Below are 12470 nucleotides of genomic sequence, written 5' to 3' on the forward strand. Positions count from 1 at the left end.
TTGAATCCGATTGAACATCTCTGGAGAGATCTGAAAATGGCTGTGCACAGACGTCTCCCATCCAACCTGATGGAGCTTGAGACTTATTGCAATGAAGAATGGGCAAAACTGCCTAAAGATAGGTGTGCTAAACTTGTGGGATCATATTCAAAAAGACTTGAGGCTGTAATTGCTGCCAAAGGTGGATCAACAAAGTATTAAGCAAAGGCTGTGACTACTTATGTAAATGTGATTTTTTTGTTTTCTATTTTTAATAAATTCAAAACATGTCAAAAAAAACTTTTTTCACATTGTCATAATGGAGTATTTTGTGTAGAATTTTGAGGTAAGAGATTAATTTAATACAGTTTGGAATGAGGCTGTAACATGACAAAATGTAGAAAAAGTGAAGCGCTGTGAATACTTTCCGGATGCACTGTATGTTGGAGTGTAAGTGTAAAAGTGCCAAATAAACTGGAAAAAGTGATGATGCAAAAAAGAATGAATGGTAAAATGAGTGTTAGTTTGCAAACATAAGACTTTATCGATGGATCATCATTCCAGGACTCGGTCATCTCACATTTCTCTCATTTCGCCACCACCCTCTCACACTCATTTGGCCATGACCCCACCCCAAATATCTTCCATTTTGGTCTGACTGACCCCCAGCGCACCACCCTCACAGCACACACTGTTGGGAGTCAAAAAGCGTGTGGGGAGCAAGACGAGCATTTACATACAAGAGCGCTTTGTACTCACTTTTTTCTTATTTGGGGTTTAAGGCTGCACTAAAGAACGTTTGCTTGATTTTTGAGTCTGATCATTTGTAACTGATCACTCAGCTGAAAGGACACATTCCATTTTCTTTGCCCTGTTGAAGGAGGGCTATCACAAGTGGAACACAACAGTTGAAGGATTTCGAGCTGGCATCAAGAACAGTGGAGATACATTTGTCATCTAAGGCCAGGAAATGATAAAGTGGACGAGCGCAGAGGTTCAGTGAGTCCTTCATGGTGACTTAATGCCAGCTTGTTTGTTAAACGCGTGAAGATACAGAAACTGTAAGGTTGACAAGTGCTGACAGTCCTGGCAACAATGGATTCTCAAGGTGCTCCATACCTGAACACCGGGGCACTGCTGTCACCTCTTGGTGCTGCCCGACTTTGCCAGCTGGCAATGGGCTGTGCTGTGATCGCCATGGTAACCCACAGTGCCGGACACAGCGGTTCACATGGCATGTTCTGCATGGCCGTTTGGTGCTTCTGCTTCGCCATGTCCATCGTGGTCTTCTTCTTGGATGCCACTCGTCTCTACAGCTGCCTGCCGATTTCCTGGGACAACCTGACGGTCACATGTGCCGCGTTTGCCACTCTTGTGTAAGTTCATGTATCATCTTCTAACCAGACACACCCTTACTAAAACTTATTGTGCTTTGCAGACAGGGACAAAATATTAGAAACAGCTATCAATTTACAAACCACACCCCTGAATTTAAAATAACATATATGGCTTTATTAATCCCTTTCTGCAGGCTTGTGCAAAATTGCATATTTGGAATTTCAACTCAATTCATTTGAAGAATTGGACTCAGGATATTGGACTGGCATTCATTCATTCATGGCTAACAGGACAAATATGTGTTTTATGTTGTTTTTGTATTGGCCTACTGCACATTCTAAGAATACATTTAAACTGAACGTTTGACTGTCCCTCAAGGGACTCTTCCAAAACTTGGAAGATTTAGAATGATCACCTCGGACGGGATACTTCCCTTTTGCCTCTGACGTTGCATTGTCTTTATTTGCAGGTATGTGACAGCCTCTGTGGTCTACCCGCTCTTCTTCATCCGATCCGAGTGTCCCTACGCCGGCTGCGACGTCCGAAATTACCGCATCGCCGTCACCATCTGTTCCATCCTGGGAGCACTGGCCTACGGGTCTGAGGTGGCCCTATGTCGAGCCAGGCCGGGCCGGGCTGTGGTGGGCTACATGGCCACGGTCTCTGGGCTCCTTAAAGTGGTCCAAGGCTTTGTGGCCTGCGTCATCTTCGGCGCTTTGGCCAACGGGAGCCAGTATTCCCGCTACGCAGCCACCATCTACTGTGTAGTGGTCTATTCTTTCTGCTTCTCTCTGACTGCAGTCGTGGTCATCATGACGGTGTGCGGGCGCACCAAGTCGGTGCGCTGTATGCCCTTTGATCGCTTTGTGGTGGTGTGCACCCTGTTGGAGGTCCTTCTATACTTGAGTGCGTCGGTGGTGTGGCCCGTATTCTGTTTTGACACCAAATATGGCTCCCCTTGGCGACCATCGTCGTGTCCTCAAGGGAAATGTCCATGGGACAGTAAAGTTGTGGTGGCCGTCTTCTCCTTTGTCAACTTTGTGCTGTATGTGACAGACCTGGTCTACTCTCAGAGGATACGCTTTGTCTCGTCACGTTTGTCCACCTCCTCTAGGGCGTAGCACTTCAACGAGATGCACAAGTCTGATGTCATCACAAGACTCCATAAACTTTAGGTTTTTATAGGTTGGCGTGAACAATTATTTTGACCATGTTATTCCACGTGAAACTTTCTCTCATACTTTCACCAAAGTTCTGCCTATTCAGTAGCTTCGTGGAATGCCAGCATGGAATCTGCCACACCCCAAACAGACACTACAAGAGGCACTCGGGGGTCCTTTGTAGCATGTGGAGGGATTAGGGTGGCCATCAGACACTTGGTATGTGCCATTCTTGTCACCTGCGCTCTTATCATGCTTGCATGTCTGCAGCTCCAAAAATATTCTTGCAACTTTCCCACCAATTGTCATGCTCACCAATGGAATGTCCACGCTGAGACTCACTTCACTTCCGTCTCGCTGAGACGTGCGTGCAGGTCAACTGTCTAACCAATCAAATGTGTCGCGCACACACATCCTCAGTTCTTTGTTTACATGATAAACTCTCATTGTCTCCTGTTGGTTTGGTTTTATCTGCTTCATGTCGGCATTATGGGGGACACTTAAAACATCACCAATTAGCATGAAGATGTCGTATTAGTATGTAGAATATATTCATGTGTACGTGAAGAGGGAAAGGATCCTAACAGCTGTGGCTTTTTGGAGGCCAACCTTGATATATTTAGCCACAAGCTAAAGTAATCCCTCAGTCTACATTCCTGTCCAGCAGCAGCATGTGAAAATAGATGCACTGCATCTTTTCTGTTGGAAAAAAAATCCTGTATAGTGTGCTATACACACCCGTCTGATGGCCTAACATCATACATTTCTACATACATCCCTGTATAATACCATACACATCTTACATGCCCAACTTTTTTTTGGTTTGAAAGAACCAACGGCAATTAAAGAGAAATCTGAGGACAAAGTGAAGGTGGTCTGTACACCCTCTGAATGAGTCTTATGCTAATAATGCTCTGATTTGTCTTTCCTTACTGAAGACTTGGCTGCCCTGTGTCCTCGTCTCAGTTATTTATGACTTCCATTCTCTAATTGTACAGATAATTCATTAGCAGAATTACTTTATGCTGTGGTTTTCCCCCATTTTTTATGTTTTTATTTGTTTAATTTTATTTATGTGTGACAGGTCCATAAACAATCCACCTCGAACCACAGATGGGCCCTAGGCTGCACTTGTAGATATCATTGTGTTTTTCTTTCTTTATGTCCTATCGTGCTGCTGTAATCTACATTTCTATCTTGTCTTATATCCATCGGAACAAATGATGTTGTCATCTTCAGACAGACATGTTTAATAGAGGGCAAATATATATATATAATGGAACAGTACGAGACAATGTACCAATATCAACACACATAATACCATTTGATTACATGCACTTAAAAAGGACTTTAACACTATCTATGTAACTATATCTATCTATGTAACAATATCATTACACCAGGATCCATGATGATAACTGCCTGTGATGATAGTATGAATGATGATATCATAATAATATGAATGATCATATTTGCCTCTTGAGCAGTGAGCGTCTTGCCAGCAAACAAAGTAATTGTCTTGTTGAGTCAGATGTTTATCTTGAGCAAACAAGCTCCAATGTATTTCATGAAACGCTGCTCCTTCCCCTCTTCTTGGAGGGCTGAAATGTTGATAAGATTTGATGTATTTGTGTATTATGACATGAAACACATTTATTTCACGGGTTATACCACAAAACTATGACATTAATTTAGCCAATTCTTTTATTGGCGGCATTTAGGCCTACTGTAGAAATACATTTTACTAACAGCAGAAAATGAAGAAAATACAGACATCATGTAAAGGGAAAAGGCTGAAATGTTTTTTTTTTTTTTAAGTGGGCCGTTTTCGTTTGGACGGAGTAATTTTGTGGTCATATTTGGATGAACTCCTTCTAGGAACTTAAACCAAAGCGTTTTACCATACTAATTGTATTTATAATCACGGTCAACACATTCAAGCAACATCACAAAGTCATTCAATCATCTTGCCACTGTTCTATATTATGGACTGGATAGCAAAATGTACACTATCGTGTATGACGTTATGAAAGATTGGAAGATAGAAGGCCCTAGTTGTTCACTTATGATGAATGTTTCAGAGCAGGTTGCGTGTATTTTATGCATGTGTATTGTGCAACAATAAAGGTGAAGTACCGGTAGTTACAACATAATTGCTACAGAAGGAAGTCGAATCAAATTAATTTTTTTCACTTTGCATCCTGTTTGGGTCAAAGAAGAAGGCTGTCAGAAGTGTAAACAGGCCTTTTTTTAACCTACTTATCTTTTTTTACGTACTTGACACCATTTCATTGCTTTTTTATGGGTGTGACGTTTTGGCTGTAAACCCCGCTCGGTTCTTGTAAGATGCCTTCCGATTGGATGCTGCTCAAGTCTCTGTTCGGGGATTGGTCGGCTTTGTTTGGAGTGGCAATGGTGGTTCGTGTATGGAAGCGGCAAGCCACGTTGACACAGAAACTGCTACTTCGTCATTTTCGAGACACCGGAAAGTAAAGCAACACCGCTAACCGCTGCCTGTCAGACTCGGGGCGCCTTTTGGTTTATACAAGAATAGGTAAGCATCCACGTTTAATGTCTATTTGTCCTGTTTCTTGTTAATGTATGGCTGTATAATCCATGCTATCAGTCTGTTAGCTAGCTAGCAGAGGACAGGCGGTCATCGGCTAGCATGGAGTTGTATCAGCATCAACTAATGTCAATATCACTGTGTAGTGTTTTTTTCCCCAGTTATGCTACTCCGTAATATAAGTGGTAAGACGGGGCACATTGTTATTTTAACCTTTCATAAATAGAGAATTGACAATAACTAAAGTAGGCAAATCAGTGTAGGTGTGTTGTGGATGCTTTTGATGCTTATTTATGCTTTTTGCCAAGCGGAGGAGCCACGTCACCTGTCAGAATGAGTGTCGGCTTCATCGGAGCAGGTCAGCTGGCTCATGCGTTGGTGAAAGGATTCACAGCCGCAGGTCAGCACACTTGACTTTTTCATCGTCTTACTCAATTCATTCATCAAACTTGACTGACTGAAAGTGACACCAGGTCATGTTTTATGCACGCCAAGTGTATCACAGAGTGAACTCTCGTCATCCAGCCTGTTTGGTAGAGAGAGGAGGAAAACCAACACGCATGCCCATGTTGATTTATCAAAGCCAGCTCAGTTATCTTATGTTTTTATTTATCATGCGGTTAATTGACGTATTGATTATCATGACTGGCATTGTCATTTTGTAGCTTCTTTTTTTACCTACATGCATTTTTATGTCCTCAGGTGTGATTGCGACGCACAGGATCACAGCCAGCTCCCCAGACACCGACCTGCCCACCGTGACCGGCCTGAGGGTGAGAAAAGAAAGCTTCCAACATGTAACAGGTATTGAGTGGCAAATGCTTAGCTCCTAATGCTAGACTAATTGCTGTAGAAAATGGGAGTGAGCCTGACAACCAGTAACAAAGAGACAGTCAGCAAGAGTGATGTCCTCTTTCTGGCTGTGAAGCCTCACATAATCCCCTTCGTCCTGGATGAGATTGGGCCAGACATTGAAGACCGTCATCTCATCGTGTCTTGTGCTGCAGGTGTCACCATCAGTTCCATTGAAAAGGTCAGCCTCCTGTACTCTTCTGAGCATTGTCCTTGTTGTTTTTGTTTTCTTTGACTTTTGCTACATGAATCAAACATGGTTAAAACTGTTTTGACTTATCTTCCATATCTTCTTTGTCTCTTATTTCCATCGTACTCAGAAACTCCTTCAGTACCGCTCAGCCCCTAAAGTCATGAGGTGTATGACCAACACTCCAGTGGTGGTGAGAGAGGGAGCTACGGTCTACGCTACTGGCACTCATGCAGAGGTAATTACACAATGATCACATGTGTTTGCAGCTCAGTATTGTTGTGGTTTTGTCTCCTTAAGTAGTCTTTAACTGACAGCGTATTCATTTATTGTCTCTGAACATACAGTATTTAGGCCTCTGCCCCCCCCTTTTTTTGCCCCAAAAGTTATTTAAGACACATCCCTGACTGCACAAAAACCCCAAAACCCGACCCACAACCATGTAGTACAGACATCCCTCCTTGGTTCCAGACCCCTGACCATGATATGTGAATTTCAAAGAAATGGAATTCCATTTTAATAAATATTCAGAATATTTTTGTAGTGTGGAAACCCGTTTAAGATTTTCTAAGTCTGCTTTTTAACACTATTCGATCAGTTTAGACATAATATAACACCCATAGTGTCACCTTTACATTTGTATAGCAATATAGTTGATATAATCAGTGAAAATAAGACGTATTAGACATACCCTAATTTGCGGTGTTGAAGCTGCACCCACTACATTTAGAGAGAAATAGATATTTGTTCATAAATAAGCCGCACCGGACCTTACAGCAAGCCACACATGCCCTCATCATCAAATGGCATATTGTGACACGCATGAGTCCATGAGGACCAGATGTGTCTTTATTTGACAGGAGCCAACCATGAGCTATGAAAAAACTTGTCAACCCGTTGGAAATTGCAGGAGGTCATGACTCAAAATAGCGGTCTGACTGACGACGGTGTCATCTTTACAAAGAATGCTGAAATCATCTCACAGCAACTTAACATCTAACAGGTAGCTAAGAAATATACAATACGAGTTTAGCTAGTTAAGTGGCAGTAATGAGGCTCAGGAGTGTTGTATATGCCCCGACAATAAGATATTAGAGACATACGTACAGTGAAGAAAATAAGTATTTGAACACCCTGCTATTTTGCTATTTCTCCCACTTAGAAATCATGGAGGGGTCTGAAATTTTCATCGTAGGTGCATGTCCACTGTGAGAGAGATAAACTAAAAAGAAAAATCCAGAAATCACAATGCATGATTTTTTAACAATTTATTTGTGTGATACAGCTGCTAATAAGTATTTGAACACCTGAGAAAATGAATGTTAATATTTGGTACAGTAGCCTTTGTTTGCTATTACAGAGGTCAAACGTTTCCTGTAGTTTTTCACCAGGTTTGCACACACTGCAGGAGGGATCTTGGCCCACTCCTCCACACAGATCTTCTCTAGATCAGTCAGGTTTCTGGGCTGTCGCTGAGAAACACGGAGTTTGAGCTCCCTCCAAAGATTTTCGATTGGGTTCAGGTCTGGAGACTGGCTGGGCCATGCTAGAACCTTGATATGCTTCTTACGGAGCCACTCCTTGGTTTTCCTGGCTGTGTGCTTCGGGTCGTTGTCGTGTTGGAAGACCCAGCCACGACCCATCTTCAATGCTCTGACAGAGGGAAGGAGGTTGTTCCCCAAAATCTCACAATACACGGCCCCAGTCATCCTCTCTTTAATGCAGTGCACTCGTCCTGTCCCATGTGCAGAAAAACACCCCCAAAGCATGATGCTACCACCCCCATGCTTCACAGTAGGGATGGTGTTCTTCGGATTGTACTCTTCATTCTTCTTCCTCCAAACACGCTTATTGGAATTATGACCAAAAAGTTCTATTTTGGTCTCATCTGACCATAAAACTTTCTCCCATGACTCCTCTGTATCATCCAAATGGTCATATGCAAACTTAAGACGGGCCTTGACATGTGCTGGTTTAAGCAGGGGAACCTTTCGTGCCATGCATGATTTCACATCATGACGTCTTAGTGTATTACCTACAGTAACCTTGGAAACGGTGGTCCCAGCTCTTTTCAGGTCATTGACCAAGTCCTGTCGTGTAGTTCTGGGCTGATTCCTCACCTTTCTTAGAATCATTGAGACCCCACGAGGTGATATCTTGCATGGGGCTCCACTCCGATTGAGATTGACCATCATGTTTAGCTTCTTCCATTTTCTAATGATAGCTCCAACAGTGGACCTTTTTTCACCAAGCTGCTTGGTAATTGCTCCGTAGCCCTTTCCAGCCTTGTGGAGGTGTACAATTTTGTCTCTGGTGTCTTTGGACAGCTCTTTGGTCTTCGCCATGTTACAAGTTAAAGTCTTACTGATTGTATGGGGTGGACAGGTGTCTTTATGCAGCTAACGACCTCAAACAGGTGCATCTGATTCAGGATGATACATGGAGTGCAGGTGGACTTCTAATGGGCAGACTAACAGGTCTTTCAGGGTCAGAATTCTAGATGATACACAGGTGTTCAAATACTTATTTGCAGCTGTATCACACAAATAAATTGTTAAAAAATCATGCATTGTGATTTCTGGATTTTTCTTTTTAGTTTATCTCTCTCACAGTGGACATGCACCTACGATGAAAATTTCAGACCCCTCCATGATTTCTAAGTGGGAGAAATAGCAAAATAGCAGGGTGTTCAAATACTTATTTTCTTCACTGTACATAGCATATATTTCACAGATGAACAAGCTATGTTATTTTCCACCACACAAATGATGTTCGCTCACGGTCGACGAATGTTCCGCACTGCAGTGGTTGGGAAAGACTGCTTTAGAGGAGCCTCATCTTTCAACAATCACACAGCATTCCTCCTGTTCCCTGAAGGGGCCCTCCGTCTGCTTTGGCACTGGATTTTGTCAAAGACATGAAGACTGATGAGGACAAGCCATAAATGGTTAATGGCTGGCATGTTGTGTTGCCCCTGCCAGGTGGAGGATGGTAAGCTGCTGGAGCAGCTGATGGCTAGTGTAGGCTTCTGCACCGAGGTGGAGGAGGACCTCATTGACGCCGTCACTGGGCTAAGCGGCAGTGGTCCTGCTTACGTAAGTAACTTAGTCATTATCTGCTGCTATCTGCCATTACTATGCACGTATTTTGGAGGTATAGTGTATGTGAGAGATTTGTGGAATATAACAGATGTTTTATTTGCGGAACAAAGCCGCCGGCCTCATTTTAAGAGCTGCACTGTGGCTGCTACTTCCCTGCGCCTAACTCCAACATGTCCTGCTGCACTACGTTATGCTTCCATCGGCTTTTTGTGTTATTTTTGTCACTGTGGCAACAACAGTAGTATTATTATGAATCATTTTCAAAGACCCAGTCCTTCAGGCTCAGAATTCCAGTTTTAATGTGTGTGTTTTGTAATGAAACAGGCATTCACAGCACTGGACGCCCTAGCAGATGGAGGAGTGAAGATGGGTCTGCCCAGGAGACTCGCTGTCCGACTCGGAGCTCAGGCTCTATTGGTCAGTTTGTGTTTTTCATACACTTGCAGTTGTACAATTGTACATGTAGAATACATTTGGATTGCTTCGCTTTCACTGCACATATTTTCTACTATCTTGGTACTGCTTCATTATTTTTGATGTGAAGTGTTCTTTCTGCAGGGCAGTAAACTTCTATTTCCTAGTGAAACAAATCAGAAAGTTCAATGTGACTGTAATTTGACCCCAATATTTTCTTTAAAAAAAAAACTTTTAAAAGGTGTAATTCAATGTAACCATTGAGGAGAGAGTTGGTCGTGGATCCATTTTCATATGGCCATTTCATTTGCCTGGGAAAAAAACATGTATGTAAATGTGTTAGAAAAGCACTTACATTTTTGCCTGCTGTGTCACGCTTTCGGTACCCCTTTCAGGAGTATGACCATCCGCGCTTGCCTTCATGCCTCTGCTCTTCATCTTCTGCAGGGAGCAGCCAAGATGCTGCTGGACTCGGAGCAGCACCCCGGCCAGCTGAAGGACAACGTGTGTTCGCCAGGGGGTGCCACCATTCATGCCCTTCATGTCATGGAAAGCGGGGGCTTCCGCAGCCTTCTCATCAATGCTGTGGAGGCCTCTTGTATCAGGACTAGGTAAGAAGGAGCACGGACCTGCAAATGTTGAAGCATAGCCTCAATCCCTGACCAATCACAACTGAGCAGGCGTGCTCAGGGGGCAAGAGGTCCGATCGGGTCTTGTCCCAAATCGCCATCTTTGACTGGAGCATCGTAGCTGTTTGAGAGAGCAAAAGCAGCGGTAGCGTCCTCCGAAGCCCATTTGTTGGTTAATGTGAAGTGAAAGTAGCCGTTTTTCAGTATGCTTAAAAGCAGCATTATGTTTGTCATTGCACACACTCGGTTATGCTTACCTAATGTGGAAATAACGACACATAATTGTCATGTTTACTACTCCGTCTTCACCATTCACATACATCCCCTGAAGGAGAGTTTTCCAGCAGCTAATTTTTTTGTTTTTGCGTGTGGAAGAGAAGCCAAACACATAAAATATATCTGTGTTTAAAAAATGGACAGAGCCTAATTCGGTGTTGAAATTCATGGTTGACTGCTTTTGATGACATAAATGTGAGCACACGCACAGACTTCCTGTTGAGTGCAAAGTAATCATTATATCTAACCAAATGGGGGGGGGGGGGGGGCTGTCAAAATCAGCCATTCTCAGAACAAAGTATTTTGTTTTATTGTCTCGATTTTCATATATTTCACTTTTATATTCATATTCTATTGAAGAGTTTATGATATTGAAGCGTCCCACTAAGCCTCATCTTCCTCCTCAGGGAGCTGCAGTTTCTGGCTGATCAGGAGCGCATCTCCCCAGCAGCCATTAAGAAGACCACTCTGGACAAAGTGCTCCAGCAGCCTGGAGTCACAGTCAGCGGAGTCAACAATGGAAATGGAAGGTCAGGACTCAGCCTGTTCAACAACCGAAACTCTGGGGTCAAGAAGAAGAACTGAGCGCGCACGCCAACACATGCCACATGAACAAGCTACACATGGACGTGCGTCTCCTCCACCGATGAGCCACTGGGAGCCTCGGCACGTGTGAAATTGACATTTAGCAAGTAATTTATTTCTGCTCCAGTTATGTGGATCTGGTGTGCTTGCACGCAGATAGAATATTGCAGATGTATCTTACGTTATACACACATTCTCATTTTTTTGTTTTGTCTCTTCAGCAGACACCAATATTACCAACATATTTTTTTACAGCTTTAGCCCACAATATTTCATACTAAACATCTCTGTCTCTGTGGATATATGGAACACAAGGAATTGATCGTCATACGTGTTCCAACATGATGTACAAGTATTATATCGGAATAGTCCGTCCTTATTATATGTTTCAAATATCTCCTCGTTCTTTTCCAGTCTTTCTTTAAATGCCGCCAATTGCCGGGTTTGAATTTTAATCAACGCAACATTAAATATGTTGAAGCTTCTGTTTTTCCATCTGACTGGCAAATATATGCAAAAACATCTGAGTATGAAGTACATGCAACCTATCCTGCACCGTGACAGAAATAAACAAATACCGAGTGCAAATGGAAAATTAGAGGGCATAATCCAAACTAACATGGAACATCTCCAGTTTGTATGTAGTATTTGTCTAATGGTATCTGTCTCAATCAGGAGTGCCGTCCAGTTGTAAAAGTGGAACCCAAATCCAAGGATTGCTAGCATGTTCTCCCACCTGCCTTGAAAAGCAATCAGCGGTACTTTTGATAGTGGGCTACACTTGCTCTGCTGGTTGTGTGGAAAAAGAGACGACATCTTATAATTGAACAAATGATTGCTTATTTTCCCTTCCTTAGATGAAAGTGTGGTGGTGCAATTTCTCTAATGCGTGTGCTTCCTGCATTGATGAGACATTCGTTGTAATACTTCTGTCACCTTTCACGTTCATTTTAAAAGCCTCTGTCCACACAAAGTGATGAGGACTCATTCACCTTGACACTGAAGGTCGGTGTAAAATGCAGCACGGATTGAGTGTGTGTGTACCACAGGCCAGCATAAGGTGGATTATTATCTACAGGTAAACCAGATGCTCGCTGTCATCTCCAACCAATCCGTTTCATCACTGACCTTTGCCGGAACATGCGTGTTCAAGGATGAGGATGCCAGACCAAGGCATGGAGGAGCTTTTCCAGCCACCCAGTACCTCCATCTTCTCTGATATGCACAACTCGTACGAGCCAGGTAAAGGCTGTTGCTTCTCAGATTTCCTCATTGTGCTGTTTGCGTTTGTTTTGAAGTGTGCACAATTGAGATGTTCAGCCTGATAACAGTATCAGTTGAACACAGCCATTGGATAAAAGAAGTATAAAAAAACAACTT

General features: G+C 42.9%; 2 protein-coding genes across 3 annotated transcripts; both read left to right on the forward strand.

The window, feature by feature from the left end:
* Positions 1–483: 483 nt before the first annotated feature.
* LOC131134356 (myeloid-associated differentiation marker-like protein 2) lies at positions 484–3003 on the forward strand. Its single transcript, XM_058079526.2, has 2 exons — positions 484–1355; positions 1787–3003. Exons 1-2 carry the CDS (start codon positions 1075–1077, stop codon positions 2436–2438), a joined length of 933 nt encoding a protein of 310 aa, XP_057935509.2. The 5' UTR covers positions 484–1074; the 3' UTR covers positions 2439–3003.
* Positions 3004–4855: 1852 nt separating this feature from the next.
* pycr1b (pyrroline-5-carboxylate reductase 1b) lies at positions 4856–11575 on the forward strand. 2 transcript variants are annotated; one of them, XM_058070675.2, is made up of 9 exons: positions 4856–5031; positions 5357–5443; positions 5746–5816; positions 5897–6076; positions 6216–6323; positions 9067–9180; positions 9511–9603; positions 10048–10211; positions 10913–11575. In XM_058070675.2, the coding sequence occupies exons 2-9, from the start codon at positions 5377–5379 to the stop codon at positions 11088–11090; spliced, it is 975 nt and encodes a 324-aa protein (XP_057926658.1). In that variant the 5' UTR covers positions 4856–5031; positions 5357–5376; the 3' UTR covers positions 11091–11575. The 2 variants fall into 2 exon arrangements, with proteins under 2 accessions (XP_057926658.1, XP_057926649.1); XM_058070666.2 differs by having other exon boundaries at positions 4857–5031; positions 5352–5443.
* Positions 11576–12470: the final 895 nt, after the last annotated feature.

Source organism: Doryrhamphus excisus, linkage group LG9, assembly GCF_037039965.1.
Source record: "Doryrhamphus excisus strain RoL-2023G ecotype Guam linkage group LG9, RoL_Dexc_Guam_v1.1, whole genome shotgun sequence".
Lineage (NCBI taxonomy): Eukaryota > Metazoa > Chordata > Actinopteri > Syngnathiformes > Syngnathidae > Doryrhamphus > Doryrhamphus excisus.